Source organism: Sorex fumeus, unplaced genomic scaffold (assembly GCF_029834395.1).
Source record: "Sorex fumeus unplaced genomic scaffold, SorFum_2.1 ptg000064l, whole genome shotgun sequence".
Lineage (NCBI taxonomy): Eukaryota > Metazoa > Chordata > Mammalia > Eulipotyphla > Soricidae > Sorex > Sorex fumeus.
The window spans coordinates 1,157,135-1,175,791 of NW_026606121.1; the positions used below are offsets into that span (position 1 = coordinate 1,157,135).

The 18,657-nt window shown below is 47.1% G+C and overlaps 1 protein-coding gene across 2 annotated transcripts in view; it reads right to left on the minus strand.

Annotated features, from left to right (window-relative positions):
* LOC130036628 (cytochrome P450 3A12-like) overlaps positions 1–18,657 on the minus strand; it is a 35,440-nt gene that overhangs the window by 15,777 nt on the left and 1,006 nt on the right. For both annotated transcript variants that reach the window (XM_056128521.1, XM_056128522.1), the window contains exons 2-7: positions 14,178–14,271; positions 13,353–13,405; positions 9,802–9,901; positions 7,352–7,465; positions 7,028–7,116; positions 6,441–6,589 (exon numbers count right to left, since the gene is read on the minus strand). In XM_056128521.1, the coding sequence (XP_055984496.1) occupies positions 6,441–6,589; positions 7,028–7,116; positions 7,352–7,465; positions 9,802–9,901; positions 13,353–13,405; positions 14,178–14,271 (599 nt within the window). The remainder of the gene's footprint in view (positions 1–6,440; positions 6,590–7,027; positions 7,117–7,351; positions 7,466–9,801; positions 9,902–13,352; positions 13,406–14,177; positions 14,272–18,657) is intronic.

Below are 18,657 nucleotides of genomic sequence, written 5' to 3' on the forward strand. Positions count from 1 at the left end.
GTGAGGTTAGTCAGAGGGAGATAGATAGACAAAGAATGATCTCTCTCATATGCAGGATATAAAGAAACACAGGAGGATAATAACAAATGGCTAAAGGAATTAGAAACAAAGAACATAGGTACTGGTTTTCAGTAGGAGGATGGGAGGACAGAATAGGACAGGCAGGTGAACACCAAAATAATGGTGGAGGGAAGTGTTCAACCAGGAGAGGGTGGTGCTGAAAGGTGGACAGTGACCTGAATGAAACCCTAACAATAACAGTACTGCAAATCACAATGCCAAAACTGAAGATGAGAGGTGCTAATTTCCCTTCTACCTATAATCCATAAGATCAGACTTATAGGTAGAAGGGAAATTAGGAAAATAAAAGAAAAAATATTAAAACAAGAGAGAAGATCAATGAAGCCAAAACTTCTGAAGAGACATTTAGGCAGATTCACTGAGGAAAAAAGAAGAGAATAAATTATTATGAACTCCAATAATAATAAAAAGAAATTCCTGGGGCTGGAGAGACAGCATAGTGGGTATGACATTTTTCTTGAATGTGGCCAACCCAGGTTCGATATTCAGCATCCCATATGATCTCAGAGCACCACCAGGAGTGATTCCTGAGTGCAGACCCAAGAGTAACCCCTGAACATAACCAGGTGTGGGTGTTCAAGATGCCATTCTGTCTAATATTCATTGATTTAAATAAGGCCTTTGAGACAGAGGACAAAAGGGAATGCCCTGCGACAGAGGCAGGTTGGGATGGGGGGAATGGGGGGTGGGAGGGATACTGAGATCCGTGGTGGTGGGAAATGGGCACTGGTGGAGGGATGGGTATTTGATCATTGTATAATTGAAACCCAAGCACAAAAAATTTGTAAGTCTACAACTGTACCTCATGGTGTCTCACTAATAAAAATTTAAAAATTAAAAAAAAATAAAGAAGGCCTTTGATTCTGTTGAGACTGAAGTAGTCATCGAAGCCCTAGCCAAACAGGGCGTTCAAACTCAACACATCAGGATCCTCTGTGAACTGTATTACGGATTCACCACCAGGATCTCACCATTCTACAAGGAAGTGATCATTGACATAAGAGAGGGGTTCGGCAGGGAGATACTATTTCACAGACTCTTCAGTGCCACCCTCTAGAACGTCATGTGACGACTGGAATGGGATGGAATAAGAGTGAAGATAGACGGTTGGCAACTACACCACCTCTGCTTTGCTGATGACATTGTTCTAATAACACCAAACATTAGCCAAGCGGCACAAATGCTGGCTGACTTCGAACGTGAGTGTGGAAAGGTCAGACTGCAGCTGCATCTCACCAAGACATTGTTCATGAGAAACGGACTCATTCCTGATGTTCCATTCGCTCTCAACAGAACGACCATCTCCAAATGCAGCAGCTATGAGTACCTAGGTCAAGAACTCAACATGACGAATGACCTGGCACCTGAATTGCGCAGGAGGAAGAGAGTGGCATGGAAGCCTTCAGGAGCATCAAAGAAATAGCTAAGAGGATGAAGAACCTCCTGCTCTGGGCACATTTCTTTGACTCCACTGTTCTTCCTGCAGTAACATACGCCTCAGAGATCTGGGCCCTATGAAAACAGGATAAGAACGGTTTTCTGGTCTCCCAAAGATGAATTAAAAGCGCTATGCTTGGCGTATCAGGCTTCACTCAAGTGAGAGAAGGAATCCGGAGTTGTGACCTCCATCGATGATCGAGAATCAGGGTTGCTGTCTCATTTCCCAAGGCGTTGAAAATCAGCTGGGCTGGACACCTAATGCGATTTGGAGACAACCACTGGACTAAAACCATTATGAGACTGGATTCCATGGGATGTCAAAAGATTGCGTGGCTGCCCACCTACGATATGGTCAGACTTCTTCGTCAAGACCCTGAACAAATGGTTTGAGGCTCTTTGTGTTCCTGGAGCGAGCAGATGCCATTGGGTTGCACTAGCACGCAACAGGGACGAACGGAGATGTTACTGGCGCCCACTTGAGCGAACTGATGAGTAAGGGGATTTCAAGTGATCAAGTGGCCAAGCCAGGTTCGATTTTCAGCATCCCATCTGATCCCAGAGCACCACCAGGAGTGATTCCTGAGTGCAGACCCAAGAATAACTCCTGAATATATCTAGGTGTGGCCCAAAAACAGAAGGAGAAGGAAGAAGCGGTGGAGGAAGAGAAGGAGAATAGGGAGGAGTAAGAGTAGGAGGAGGGGGAGGAATGGTAGAAGAAGATGAAGAAGAAGAAGAAGAAGAAGAAGAAGAAGAAGAAGAAGAAGAAGAAGAAGAAGAAGAGGAGGAGGAGGAGGAGGAGGAGGAGGAGGAGGAGAAGGAAGAAGAGGAGGAGGAAGAGATTTTTGATGACATTTTAAAATAAATAAGAATTATATGGAGGGGGTATGGTGCTGCCAGCTTGTCACTCTGTACCTGTGAGGTGAGTGCATTAGCAGCCTGATGGCGCCTTCAGACTTCCAGATACCCCAAAATTGCTGCTGTGCCTTTGGCCAGACCCCAAAAACTTGGCGCAAAGTTTACAAAGAAAGTAAATGGCCAAAAGTTAGGTATGTGGAAAACACACCCACAAACCACCTCCAGCTCAGCTATATAATTGGAGGCATGGCCTCTCGGGTTCCTGATTGAACTGCTTAACAGCCATGACCCCAGAGACTCAGAAACAAATCTAGAAACCCAGTGGCTTTTGGCAGAAATGCGTCCAATCCCTGCAGTAGGTTACCGGTGCTGGGGCCACCCCAAGTGGGAATAGATTTCGTGCCTTGGCCTGTTCCCCTTGGTGGCCTGGTGCCACCATCCTCCAGAGGCCACTGGACAGTCAGGTTTGGGCCTGCAGTGACGGGACATTTTGGGCCTCACGGGATGGGGGTGGAGCTGGTCCTGTCCTCCCTACCTCAACGAGACCCCCAAGTCATCGCCCACAAACGGCCTCTCTGGCTCCTGATCAAGCTGATTAATGGCCATTATCCCAGAGACTTAGAAATAAATCTCGAAACCCAGTGGCTTTTGGCAGGAATGCGTCCAATCCCTGCAGTAGGTTACTAGTGCTGGGCCAACCCAGGGGGGACAGGGTGTTGTCACTCTGCCTGCTCCCCCTTGGCGGCTCGTTGGCCGTCATCCTCCAGAGGCCATTGGACAGTCAGGCTTGGGCCTGCAGTGATGAAACTCATTGGGCCTCACAGGATGGGGGTGGAGCCGGTCCAGTCCTCCCTGTCCCAATGAGACCCCAAGTCATCGCCCACGAACGGCCTCTCTGGCTCCTGATCAAGCTGCTTAATGGCCACGATCCCAGAGACTCAAACAAATCTCAAAATCCAGCGGCTTTTGGCAGAAATGCGTCTGGACCCCGCAGTAGGTTACTGTTGCCAGGCCATCCCAGGGGGAAAGGGTGTTGTCCCTCGACCTGCTTCCCCCAGGAGGCTCGTTGGCCACCATCCTCCAGAAGCCATTGGACAGTCAGGTTTGGGCCCGCAGTGACGAGACATGCAGGGCCTCACGGGATGGGGGTGGAGCCGGTCCTGTCCTCCCCACCCCAAGGAGACCTCAAGTCATCGCCCACGAACGGCCTTACTGGCTCCTAATCAAACTGCTTAATGGCCATGATCCCAGAGACTCAGGAGCACTTCTCGGAACCCAGCAGGTTTTGGCAGAAATCCCTCCAGATTTAAGTGTTAAAATTTCGGAATTTCAAAATCACGCGGCCACTACTGCAGCCACGTGACATCATATGTTATTCATAACCAGCAATAAAGAGCAAATTGTCTACTGTTAAAAAAATTTATATGGGAATACACTGAATAACTGTACACCAATAAATAGATAAGTTTGATCAAATTGATCAATTCATTGAAAAATACAAATAGACTCAGAAAGAGATCAGCTATCTGAATAGACCTCTATTAGGTAAAAAATGATTAAACTAATAGTCAGGAAATTACCACAACGAATAAAACAAGTTCAGATGATTTTAACAGCATGTTTAAAAATTAATACTTGATGGTATGGTGCCATCAGCAGGTCAACCTATACCTGCAGTGTGGGTGCATCAGCAGCCTGATGGTGCCTTCGGACTTCCAAATACCCCAAAATTGCCGCAGTGCCTTTGGCCAGATACCAACAACTTGGAGACAAGTTTATCAAGAAATTAAAAGGCCAAAAGTGAGGTATGTGGGAGACACACCCACAAATCACCTCTGGCTCAGCTACATAAGCTCATTTATTGGCCTTATTTCAGAGACCAATAAATCTCAAAAGAGATCAAAGGACACAGTTAGGGCCTATAGCGCAAAGGTAGGCAGAAAACCGTGACTGAGATCTCCAGGCACACATGATTGGGACTGGGCCTGCTCCTCCAAGGTCCTGCTCCTCCCAGTTTTTCAGTAGCTTGGCAGTCACTGGTACTTGGCATATTGGGTACGCCACAGGGAGTTTGCCAGACTCTGCCGTGTGGGCAGGCTACATTCGGTAGCCTGCCAGTTTGCCCAAAGTAGGAATGAGATAATATGATGTCATAATAAGATGTCGCGCGGCCGCGAATGCGGGTTCCGGGAGCTGGTATTTATAATCTCAGGGCTAGGATGAAGGAGATGTTACTGGGGCCTGCTCGAGGCAATCGACAATTAACAGGATGGTCGTGAGTGATTTGTCGTGGCAGTCACACCCACAAACTGCCTCTGGCACCGTGTAATCTCACCAATGGCCAAGACCCAGAGACTATCAATTAAAGCTCGCAGAAGAGAATGAGACATAATTTCCTGGACGTTATGTTCTATCCATAACAAGTAATACAAAACAAATTGTCTAGCATTGCCTTTTCAGCAGGTTTTAGTGGTGGTGGGACTGGTGTCAAAATATCAAAGATAACCAAAGTAGAGAGAGAGAATGGGGGAAATTGTCTGCCACACAGGCAGGGGAAGAGTTGGAACGAGGGTGGGAATGGAAACTGGGGATTTTGGTGGTGGAAAATGTGTACTGGTGAAGGGATGGATGTTTGATGATTGTATGACCAAAGCTCAAACATGAAAGTTTTGTAACTGTATCTCACGGTTAATCAAAAAAGAGGGGGAAAATTAGTAATAAAATAATAAAATAAAATTAACATTCTGAATTTTAAAAAGTAATATGGAGTTCATTCCCAGTTCAACCAGCTTAATCAATGACTGAATAAATAGCAATATAAAAAAATAATACCTGAGTTCCACAAAATCTGGAGGGGCATGAATTCCTTCTTTTTCTGATGAAGTCATTCCCTCTAAATTACTATATGCAGACAGAGTTATGGCAGGAAAAGGAACTACAGACCAACATATGATACAAACATGGGTGCAAAAATTCTGAACAATTCATGTCCTTCTCTCCCAGAAGGAAGAAACATGACACTCGCCATAACCATGCCTCTAGACCGCATGCCAGGCTATTTCACTCGGGGTGCCCCAAAGGGTGGGGGCGGGTGAGACCTCACCCTGCCCAAAGGGACCCAGACTCAGCAGCCGAAAACCTCCAGACCTCACCGTCACCCTGGTCATGGCTGCTCTTCACATGCTTAGGCTGAGTTTCACCCACGAGTGAACCATTCCCTGGACTGCACGGCCGCATTCTCAGCCACACAAAACTCCATAGGACACACTCTACCCATAGTCCTAGAGTACCACACCACATTTGGTGGGATTCAAAGTAGGAGGCAACCAACCTAAGAGGGAAATATTATATTATTTTGGTTCTGCTTTGGGGCAGGGATCGGGGTTCAGGATAGAAACACCCGAAATATGGTGGTGGAAAAGTGTAATGGTGGTTTGAATATCGGTGTTGGAATATCAAACGTAATCAAATATTGTGAACTACTTTATAAAATAAAAATAAAATTTAAATCCTGAACCAAACAGAATCCAGCAACAAATAAAACAAAAGTGTGTCCCATAAATGAGGTTGCTGCATCCACAGGACGGTGAGAGCTTATAATATGTCATATCAGCAGAACAGAAAACTCAAATCACATCCCTGTAAATGCAGAAGGGTCTTGGGAAAAGTCAACTCTGTTTTATGATCAAAACAAAACAGAAAAATTATGGGCCTAGATATGGATCACGGAGGAAGACACACCTGCATGCAGCTGACATATTAGGAACAAAGATATGTCCTCAACCTGAGAGAGTACATGAAAGGAGGAAGAACAGGCAGAGGGGGCGGAGTATTAAAAGAAGGAGAGAAATAGGAAAACAGAAGTCATTTTTAAATAGCAGGAAAGGGGCAGAACAGTAGTATAGTGGGCCGGGTGCTTGCTCGCCTTGCTTACTACAGACCGGGTTTGGTCTTGGGCACCAAAAGTGGCCCCCTGAGCCAACCGGGAGTGAGCCCTGAGGAGAGAACCTAAGCACTGCCAGGAGTGGCCCAGACCCCACCCACCAGAATGGCAGTAGACATACTAATGAAGAACAGGAACGGATCAAGGAAATCGAATTTCAAGAGCTTCTGGACATTTTCCATAAAGGGGTCCTTAGGGTTGTTGAGGGAGTCCACGTTTACTCCAAATGACGTGCTGGTGATGACATCCATGCTGTAGGCCCCAAACACGCTGAGCAGAGAGAGAAAAACAGGGACGTTGAAAAGTCAGACCCTGTCCATACCGGAGTCCCACCCCGGCGGTGAGAAGCTCCTGGAACTGGCCTTGGCCAGCAGGAGGGGCATGGTCACGACTGTCAGGACTAGCTGCTCCCCCATCGCACCTGCTCAGGAGGGGATTGTCTGGGCAGGAAGGGCGGGCTGCTCTGGGCAGGAGCAAGTCCAAGCCACCCCTCTGTGGAGGGGGATGGAGACTCACGCCCGGCGGCCCTTAGCAGTTTGCCTGCACTGGCGCCAGCACTGGGCAGTAGAGCCCTGCAGTGGACCAGGCGGGCCGGAAAATCAGGCGCCTTCCTAGGGGCGTCCACGAGGTGGAGAGCATCTGGCACGCCTCAACGCGAGCTGTGCTCACAGTGGCCCCCAGAGTCCCCACAGCCACACCCCTACTTACGCTTTCAAGTTGATGGATGTGCCCTGAGCTGCCGACTTCTTCAGATGCCTCACCAGTGCATCTCCATCCTGGGCAATGATGGGGAACATCTGCACAATTTACAGCCCCCGAATTAAAGGCGGAGACTCAAAAATGTTCCCCACACAGTCTGAGTCCCACTGGAATGTCAATCTTACAGTGTTTCTTCTAGGACACAAAAATTCTAGGATTCAAATTCAGCAGACTACACCTATAAAGGGAACCTTATTTAAAAAGAAAATATCTAATTTTCTGGCCCCCAATTCACTCCTGAATTTCTAATTTGAATTCCTCTTAAGTTCTTACCTCCTTGAGTTTTCCGCTGGTGAAGGCTGGAGACAGCAATGCCCTCAATCTCCTCCACTGCTCATCCTCAGACACAGAGACAGCATCTTTCATAAAGCCTAGTGGACCCAGGACCTAATTCCAAAAAGGTCAATTTTCATTCATAAATGTTGGAGGTCACAAAGGGTGTAGAACATTTGTCAACGGTCATCAACCATATGATAATATTTAGTGACTGTGTAGTCTTCCCGCTCTATGCTTGAGGTTTACAAAATGTTGATCCCAAATATAAGTTTCCTATGACAGTAGAGGAGACATTCTAATGCTAGTGAGATTGCTAATCTTCTGACAGATGGCGTGTGTGTTAAGAAAAATGTTCCCAGAGGAACGGGTGGAATAGAGGTAGGGCATGCTCCAGGGCTGTGTATATTGTCTGGGGATAGCCAACACCTTGGTCCGTGCCTCAGGGCAGTTCTGTGGGCTTTTGTGTATATAATATGAGCAACTCAAAAATGGGGTGTCTTGGAATGGTAAATTTTCAAAAGTAAGTTAATACTTAAGAGATGACAAAAAGATTTCCTCTCATCCTAATGGATGATACCACTACATGGAAACCATTTCCCTTCTACTTTTACCATCAGGGATAGAAGGTTAAAGAAAGACATTATTTCTCAGCTTGAATTGGGATTAGAACCATCAAACTGCATCCAGATTGATGGTTTCTTTCACTATCCTAAAATATGTTTGCTTCCAAATGGACACCTCCAATGCACTGTACCAGAGCACTGTCATCTCGTTGTTCATTGATTTGCTTGAGTGGGCACCAGTAATGTCTCCATTGTGAGACTTTTTGTTACTCTTTTTGGCATATTGAATATGCCACAGGTAGCTTGCCAGGCTCTGCCATGCAGGCGGGATTCTCTCGGTAGCTTGCCAGGCTCTCCGAGAGGGGTGAAGGAATTGAACCCGGGTCAGCCATGTGCAAGGAAAACACCCTACCCACTGTGCTATCACTACAACCCAGACACTTCCAATATCTGTAATAAAAACATATGAAGCAGGAAGAGAGGGAAACCTCCTCAGTTGATAAAAATTGCCCCCCCCCCCAAAAAAAACCCCTCCATCTAGCATCAGACATAGTGATGAAAGACGTCTGAAGTCATCAGGATGGTGGGGAGGGAGGGACCAATTCCATTCATCCACAAAGAACTCAGCCATCAGCCACAAATGCAAGCCAGTTTGGGAGACCTAAGGAGTCTAGTTCAGAAGCGGTGCAGAGAGCCCTGAGCATAATGCACGCAAAGGGGAAGAACAAGAGCTTTGTAATTTCTGAATCATTCCATATCCTAGATTTCCAACAAGTGATCTGTAGGTCTGATTTCAATTGCTCTACACCAATGCAAACATTGTTAAGCTTATCTACCTGTGCATGGACAAGAAAAAGAACCAAGAGAAGGTCTAGAGCCCCTGAGACAATTCTGGATGAAACATGAAGGAACCACCCTTTAGAATGTAAGACAACATAAAGCAAGAGGAATTCAGCCTGCATAATATTACTGGAAGCACAAACCAATGGATCAACAAACAGAATAGAGCAAGGAAACACACTCACACAAATAGGCCCAGTGAATTTTACTATGGATTCAAAAGCAACTCAGTTGAAGAAGGAGGAAATTTCCCAAATGGGACTGGAGCAATTAGCACAGATCCTACCACTCCCACTAAAAGAACCTGATCTAAACCTGAACAAAAACTACTAAAACAAATACAACAGACTCCAAATGTCAGTTCCATGGAAAACACAAGACATGCACTATCTAGAAAAAAGTAGGAGAGAGTTATTAGGACACAGATCTAAATGATGAGTTTTTAGACTTAATATCAAGGTGACAATTCACATAATCAAATATGAAAAATTGGTTTCATCAAAATTAGAAAGCTTTTCTTTGATAGAGACCCTCTTAGGAGAAAAGGCAAGTTACACAACATCACAATAAAAGAGCATTAAGAAGGATCCTGATGAGGTCTGTTTCATTCTTTATTGGATAGAGAGGACTCATGTCAGCACTGGTCTGAGCTCAGGGCCTCGAATATGTAAGGCGAGTGCTCCACACTGGAGCTTGCTCCCTGGCCCCAGGTGCTGTCTTGGCTGTAAGCACATCACAGAAATCTGCACAAATGAGACTCTTTCACAAAGCCTCACATTAAGATAGCATGCAGAGGTGCTGGAAGCTGAGCCAGCTCTGTGCAGAGTTATGAGGTCAGCATCCCATTTAGATATTGAACTGTCGTGATGTAGGCAGTCAGCATCACTGGGGAAAAGAGCATGAACAGAACCCACAGTCCAGAGCATGAATGAAGGGCACATGGCATGAGATATCCTTGAACTGCGCTTGGAAACTTCCTGTGGATTATCAAGTATGAGCATTGAGTTCATTAATAAGTGCCCAATCAAATAAAAGGGTGCCTACCCGCCGGTTTGTGAAGACAGAAAAACATTCTTTCACCAGGACGGTTCTGATCATGTCTGGGTCAGTAATAGCCAACACGGGCGTTGGGCCATCAAAAATCCTGCAGTGAGAAAACGGCTGATTATGTTTAGCAAGTCAGTTTCTGCCGCTGGAGCCCTGCATGGAAGCCCAACTCCCACCCTGAGGCTGTGGAATCTGCATGGCTAGAATTCAGTTTTAGGGATGGAAGCAATAGTTCAGCGAGTAGGCCATTTGCCTTGTACGTGGCTGGCCTGGGTTGGATCCCTGGCATTCTATATGGTTCTCTGAGCACCGCCAGGAGTAATTCCTGAGTTCAGAGCCAGGACTAGCCCCTGAGCATTGCTGGGTGTGACCCAAAAACATATATAATTCAGTTTTGCCACAACACTGGGATTATGTCACATCTAGAAGATGTGTGCATGTGTGTTCCTGTATCATTCTTCATAAGTTTTGTATACTTAAATATTACGTTTAACTTTTCTTTTTTGTACATTTAAATATCAAACATTATCAAAAGGGAACTTGGTTAAGCAAATAAAAGAAGTCAAACAACTCATTCAGCATGAATCAATATAAAATATAAAACCCACTGATCATTCAAAATGAGAATATTGAAGACACAAGAAAGGAGCATATGCCCGGATATTAGATGGAAATTATAGATACATTGCCCAAGAGTGTGTGTATATTGTCTCCAAATGGATAGTTTTTGGTAGCTAAAAAAATAGTAGAGCATGGGGATATGGTGCTGCCAGCAGATCAATCTGTACCTGTGAGGGGAGTGCATCAGCAGCCTGATGGCACCGTCAGACTTTTAGTAAAGTAAAGTAAAGGCCCTCCCATTGATCATCGGTTTGCTCGAGCGGGCCCAGTAACGTCTCCATTGGAGACTTTGTTGTTACTGTGTCTGGCATATCGAATACTCTCGGTAGCTTGCCGGGCTCTCTGAGAGGGGCGGAGGAATCGAACTCGGGTCGGCCATGTTGGCCGCTTGTAAGGCGAACGCCCTACCCACTGTGCTATCGCTCCAGACTTTTAGATACCCCAAAATTGATGCTGTGCCTTTGGCCAGACCTCCAAAAATTGGAGCAAAGTTTACCAAGAAAGTGAACGGCCAAAAGTTAGGTATGTGGGAGACATACCAACAACCCACCTCTGGCTCAGCTATATAATTGAAGGCATGGCCTCTCTGGTTCCTGATCGAACTGCTTAATGACCATGATCCCAGAGACTCAGAAACTAACGTTGAAACCCAACGGCTTTTGGCAGAAATGCGTCTGGTCCCTGCAGTAGGTTACCGGCGCCGGGCCACCACAGGTGGGAATAGGTTTCGTGCCTTGGCCTGTTCCCCCTGGTGGCCCAGTGACCATCATCCTCCAGAGGCCACTGGACAGTCAGGTTTGGGCCCACAGTGACAAGACACGTGGGACCTCATGGGATGGGGGTGGAGCCAGCCCTTTCTTCCCCATCACAACAAGACTCCGAGTCACTGCCCACGAATGGCCTCTCTGGCTCCTGATCAAGCTGCTTAATGTCCATGATCCCAGAGACCCAGAAACAAATCTCGGAACCCAGCGACTTTTGGCAGAAATGTGTCTAGACCACGCAGTATGTTACTGTTGCTGGCCACTGTAGGGGGGAAGAGGTGCTGTCCCTCTGCCTGCTCCCCCTTGGCAGCTTGGTGGCCTCCATCTGCCAGAGGACATTGGACAGTCAGGTTTGGGACCACAGTGATGAGACAAGTGGGACCTCACAGGATGGGTGTAGAGCCAGCCTTTTCCCTCTCACCCCAATGAGACCCTGAATCACGGCCAATGAACGGCCTCTCTGGCTCCTGATAAAGCCATTTAATGGTCATGATCCCAGAGACTCAGAAACAAATCGCGGAACCCAGCGGATTTTGGCAGAAACACGTCCAGTCCCTGCAATAGGTTACTGGCGCTGGGCCACCCCAGGTGGGAATAGGTTTCGCCTATTCCTTGAATTGTTCCCCCTGGTGGCCCAGTGGCCGCCATCCTCCAGTGGCCATTGGACAGTCAGGTTTGGGACCGCAGTGATGAGACACGTGGGACCTCACGGGATGGGTGTGGAGCTGGACCTTTCCTCCCCCTCCCAACGAGACACCGATTCGCCACCCACGAACGGTCTTTCTGGCTCCTGATAAAGCTGCTTAACGGCCATGATCTGAGAGACTCAGGAACAAATCTCAGGACCCAGCAGATTTTGGCAGAAATCCCTCCAGATTTAATTGTTAAAATTTCATAATTTCAAAATCACACGGCCAGTGCTGCAGCCATGCAACATCATATGTTATTCATAACCAGCAATAGAAAACAAATTGTCTACTGTTGCCTTTTCAGCAGATCTGAGTGTTGGGGTAAAATTACAAATAATGGTGGGTCTGGTGTCAAAATGTTGAATGTAATCAAAGCAGAGAGAGAGTAATGTGGAAATCATCTGCCCCACAGGTAGGGGGAGGGCGTGGGATGGAGGTTTACTGGGGTTTTGGGGGGGTGGAGAATGGGTACTGGTGAATGTACAGGTGTTTCATTGTATGACCGAGACTTAAACTTGAAAGCTTTGTAACTGCTCTCACGGTGATTCAATAAATAAAATTATAAAAAATGAAAAAAAATCAAGGTGGAGTTCATGCCCAATTCAATCAGCTAATCAGTGGCTGAATAAATAGCAGTACTCCTACATAAAAAAAAGTAGAGCTTGAGTGATAGTAATATGGGTAAGGTGCTTGCCTTTCACTCAGCTGACCTGTATGATCCCTGGCACAACTTACATCCCCCGAAAATCACCATCTCTGAGTGCAGAGTTATAAGTAAGCCTTGAGTATAGAGCCACTACTATTCCCTTAGGAACCAGGTGTGACTCAATAAACAAACAAACAAACAAAAAATAATGTTGTTATGAATAATTTCTTTATCCTGTTTTCTAAAGTTTGCTAGAGGAAACTTATTTAAATTATTGAAGAGAGGTTTTCAGTGGCATCCAGTACAGAAAAAAAATGTGAGTCAAGGGGATGGAGGAGAGTTCAGTGGTTAAGAGCTCGGATTGGATGAAGCCAACCTCAGTGTAATCTCTGGCACCAAACATAGTACCCGGAGCCCTGCCAGCAGCAATTCCTTAGCTCAGAGCCAGGAGTGAGTCCTGATAACTTTTGCGAGTGGACCAAAAGCAAACAAAACCAAACAGCCATACTAATTTTAAAAAATAGAAAAATAGCAGAGAAAAATTATATTTCTATTCTGTTTAAATTTCACCCCCAGTTCTTTGCTCAAGGAGATTGTAGATTCAAATTTATGTGAAGGATTTGGTACCCGCAGAAAATGGTGCTAGAGGTCTGGGCCGCCAGTATCGAAGTGCAGAGACAGCCAGACTGGGAGGGGTCTCCTGAGGAACATGGACCCTGGAAGATGACCTCAAGCTTCGAAACAGATGCTCCAAGCCAGAGGCTCTGGGCCAGGATATTTCTCTGTCTCTGGAGGTCTCAACCCCAGAGACATTCCCAGAATACTCACCCCCACACTCGCCCATACTTCTTAAAACAATCCTTGTCAAATACCCAAAATCCCTGCAAAGAGAAACAAAGTTATATTAGGCATCTAAAATTTTTGAGCTACCTGTAAAGAGGACAGATGTGGCTGGGCACTGGAGGTAGATCCTGACCATCCCTGGCTCAGAGGCATCTCATGGAAAAGGAATGAACTCAGAGGAGACATTGGACAGGGAGCAATAAAACCAGTCTGGAATGTTCTTCTAGTGTGGCAGTTACAAATGTCCAGCCCATACCATGTCCCATTTCTTGCATCCCTGGTGCTAAATCTGACCTCTCTCTCACACTATGTTGGTGACAATCACCTCACGACCTGCAGCAGCAGAGCACAAGGGGGTGGGACTTGACCCTCTAACGTCTGGCTCAGCACCACTTCCGAACCCCAAAGTCCTGTTGAGTGAAGAGTGAAGGATGCCAAAGACTCCTTACACGGGCATGGGGGAATACAGCCAGCTCAGCCCAACATGGAAGATGGAGGTGGGCTTGGTCCCCTCCCCAAGGACAGCAATTTCAACAGTCAATGACAGTGCTTCTGATTTGTTAAACCATCTCATTTTCAAAGTCAGCTGTGATAGCTGAAGTCCAGACTTTGCAAAACGGTCTTATTCAGTCTCCCTGGGGGCTGGAGGCAGAGGGGGGGAGGGAACTGGGGCTTCGGGTGCCCACCCGCCCTGTTGGTGATCAGCGGCCCCGCAGGCCTGTCCAGCTGATCGAAGGAGCACCTTTGCCAAGGAACTAAGCCAGGCCCACAGCGCAGAGTAACAACACAGGAAACGCGAAGCTCACTCACATGCCGGTAGGACAGCAAAGTTCCAAAAAAGGGCAGTGGGGTCGGCCCCGGTACCCCCAGTTTCTTGAACCATCCATGTGTTCGGGTCCCGTACCTGCAAGGGAAAGAGAAAGGAGGACACCACGGAGAGTGTGCAACTGTCTGGTCATCTAAGGGCAGGCAAAGGAGGTAATAATGAGGCGCTAGTCACAGCACTAAGCTGGGGCCATTCTGGGAGTAAAGGCTGGCATGCGCCCAGAGGTTCTGTCTCCAGCACTGTGTGTGGCTCCCTGAATACCACCAGGGTATCCCCGAGCAGAGAGAGCCAGAAGTCAGTCCTGAGCACCACTGGATGGGGACCCCCCCCACCAGAAAAAAAGATGATAATAATTTAATAACAAGAGCCTTTGGAGGTCCAACACGCAGGACAGTTCTTGGAGGCTTCCAAACCCACACGTCCTCCTGCTCAGAGCCAGTAACACTTATAGACAACATAAAGAACTCTGTTCCCCAGAGTTGGATGAAGCAAATTTTGTATCTTCTCCTGTGGACTTCAGTCCCGAATGTGCTTCAGTGCCAGGAGTCTGCCCCAACCCAACAACCTTGGTGTGTGACGAAGTGACAGGAGACCCTGCCAGTAGGGACTTGACCTTGAAGATCCTGCCAAGGCACCTAGCCAAGCCCTTTCTCTGGAGTGGTGGGGAGGCACGTGACCACTGCCCACCCAGGCCAGCCCTGTGGCTCCCAACCCTGCTCTCTCTGCAGCAATCAGTTCACTGTCTGATGCCTTTGCTGAGGTTTCTTTTACTGTTGATGGGTCAAGAGTTCTCGTTTCCAGGGTGAAGAATGAGACCCTGAAGAAGGTTTTAAGGAGGGGCACATGGAGAAGGCGGAGCCAAGTCTGAGGGAAGGAGGAGCGATGTACTGTGTACCTCCAAAGTCATGGTGACCGTGCCCTCCCTGCCCCCCGTGACCTGTGCTGGATGGTGCTGAAGTGGGGTGAAGTTAGAGTAGATCCAGCAACAAATCTCTCCCAGCAAACTTGGAATCTTGAAAGCAGAGAAAATCATAGGATGGAAAAGAAAATTCCAAGGTTCTTCCACTGGATTTCTTCCACCTTGAGGTGGGCTTCCCCCCCTTCCCCATCACAGGTATGGGTGATTTTAATCTGGCCCCGCTGGATTCTGGTTCATCTGGGTCTACACTGACTGAAATTCATAGGGAATAATAAAACCTCCTAAGTAGACAGTCCTAGCTGTAGCAAAGATGGGAGGCTTGTCTCCTTCAACATCAAAATATACTATAAAACATTTCAAAATATATAATAAATATACTTTTCAAAATATACAATAAGCAAATAGGGTGTTTGCCTTGCATGCAGCCTTGCACGCAGCCGACCTGGCAAACCCAGGTTCGATTCCTCCGCCCCTCTCAAAGAGCCCAGTAAACTACCGAGAGTATCTCGCCCACATGGCAAAGCCTGGCAAGCTACCCATAACGTATTCGATATGCCAAACACAGTAACAAGTGTCACAATGGAGACGTTATTGGGGACACTCGAGCAAATCAATGAACAGCAGGAGGACAGTGACAGTGACAATAAGTCAGTTCAGCCCCAGGAGCAAGGAGGTCAAATGAACCACAGAGACAGAGGGACTAGGTCATGGAGTGCAGGGTCCCACCCCCACTGTCTGCTTAAGCACCTTCCCCTCTGGGAACCTCTTCGACCTTCCAACAGGAGAAAGGAAAGATCATCTGATTAGTACCCACTGTTCACTGTCTGATGCCATCGCCGAGGTCAAGCTCTGACCTCAGAAATTTGAACTGTGTCTCAGAAACTCTCCAGAGATGCTCATCATTGAGCATCTGTGCCCAGGGGCAGACCCAGATGTCCTCTGGGCTCACGTGTCCCCACATGGAAGCAAAGGGATGTTCTGGTTTTTGTCCATCCCCACTAGAGAGATTAAGACAGCCTTGTGGTCAGGGAGTCCCAATCATCGCAAGGGGGCTGACCAGGGGCCTGTGTCATGGCCTGTTGCGACTGTGCCTGTGCCTTCTGGGGCTCCAGGTGCTGTGTGGTCTAACCCTGGAGGGCCAGCCTCACCTAGACCACACAGTGTCTCTGATCTCTCTCCGTGCTCAGGGAGACCAGGACAGGAGGCATATCTGTGTCCCAGTGTGCATGACCCTCCCTGCCACCAGCCCCAGGCACCCCGTCCCTGCTCTCCCTCACTCAGTCACCCCAGAAGATTAGAGGATCCTTCAGGCAGGTGCGATCAGAACCATGTCCACCATCTACCTCTAAGGCAGAGTCGCACCAAGACTCTTGTCCCAACTCTGTTCTAGAAGGTTCTGTCACCCATGCACCTGTGTGCTCTCCAGCAAATACTGATCAGCAGCCCTCTTTACCCTCCAGTAGGAAAGTTAGTCTGAGGTCAATTAGAATGAATCTAAACCATGTAGCACATTTGGAAACATCATCTCAAAAACTCAGAAAAACCCAGGTATGTGAGAACCCATGACTGAGATCTCCAAGTCCGCTCAGATAGGGGATGGGCATCCTCCCCCCAAGTTCCCAGTTTTCCAGTATCTTGGCAGTCACACCCACAAACTGCCCCTGGTGCCATGTAATTTCATCAACGGCCAAGACCCAGAGACTATAAACTAAAGCTACTGGAAGAGACCACTGCAGAATTTCCTGGAGTGCATTGCCGCAGTTTCAGCCAAGTGACCTCTTACACTCTATATCATTTGCTTATCAAAAGTAGCACACATTTGTTTGGTTCTAACATGCTTGCTTGTATTCTTTTATATTAAATGACTCCAGAATGAAATACAACAACCTTCACACACTTCCCTCTATTGTGGTGGGAAGGTGCTTGGTGGTGGGATTAGTGTTTGTATAGTATCTGTGATGAACTATTGTGAGCTACTTTTATGAAAAGTTAAAAAATGAAAAAACTCTGCTGCCACACTTCCCTCATACACCCCTCAATGGTTCTTTCAAACACTTCAAATGAACTTGATCACTTCTGTGTTACTGTGCTCAGGATGCCCCCCTCCTAATGACCATGACATTAAAATCAAGGTCAGAGGTGACACACAATGACATTCTACAATAGCTCCTCCCCTCCCCACCTGCTCTCAGATGCCAGGACCCACACTGGGATCATTTTCCTATTCTGTGACACTCCAGGGGAAAGGATTCAAATTCCCAGCTGGGTCCCAGAGGCTGTGACTTTGCAGTTGGTCAGCTGTATCTGCAGTTGGGGCGAAGATGTGGCAGTCACTCTCTGTACTGACAATCTCCTCCCTGCGGACTGAAATGGTGGGGAAAGAAAAGGGACCGATCTCAACTTTTCATTCTTTCCTTTATGCCAGTGTTTTCCTTGAGAGGCAAACTGGGAGAAGATGAGTATCTGGGGCAGATATTAGGGAGAGGCACAGTGGAGTAGTGTGAACCTCTTCTAAGTAAGAAGGATCAATGTCCTGCCCCCCCCCCCCCCCCACAAGGCCAGTGTGCCCCAGTGACCTGAAGGATGATGCCTGGGGTAAGGGGTCTGGAGGTTGGAAAGAGCAGGTCCAGCTACAAGCCTCTCTGAGCAGACATGAAGTCTTGAAAGCAGATAAAAAGATGAAAAAGAAAAATCCCAAACCCTTCCCTTGGATTCCTTCCTCCTTGAGGTGGGCTGGGACCCCCAGTATGGGGCCAGGTGATTTTAATCTGACTCTGCTGGTTTCTGGTTCATCCATCTGGGTCTACACTGATTGAAATTCATAGGCAATAATCACTTGTATCACTTGTTATCCCATTAATCATTGATTTGCTCGAGAGGGTGCCAGTAATGTCTCTATTTGTCCCTGTCGTGTGCTAATGTAGCCCAATGCCATCTGTTCACTTCAGGAACACGAAGTGAGGCCCATTATTGTTACAGTTTTGGGCATATTGAATATGACATGGGTAGCTTGCCAGGCTCTGCTGTGTGGGCAGGATACTCTTGGTAGTTTTTTGGGCTCTCCAAGAGGTATGAGGAATCAGTTGACAATAAGCATTTAAAAAGATATAACATACTATAGAAATGATCCCTGAAAGTACTATGTAGCTGTTAGAAAAGACAAAGTCATGAAATTTACATACAAGTGGTACTACATGGAAACTATCATGTTAAGTGAAATGACTCAGAAAGAGAGGGATAGACATAGAAAGATTGCATTCATCTGAGGAACATAAAGTAAAAAAAATAGGAGACTAACACCCAAGAATGGCCGAGATTAGTACCGGGAATTTTGCTCCATGGCTTGGAGGCCAACCACACATGCTCGGGGAAAAGGGAGCTCAGATAAAAAAGGGAGCACCAAATAAAAGGTGTTGGGAGGATCCTCCCAGGATGGGAGAAGCATGCTGAAAGTAGACTATAGACCAAACATGATTGCCACTCATTGCCTCTTTTGCAAACCATAGCACCCAAAAGGAGAGAGAGAACAAAAGGGAATGCCCTGT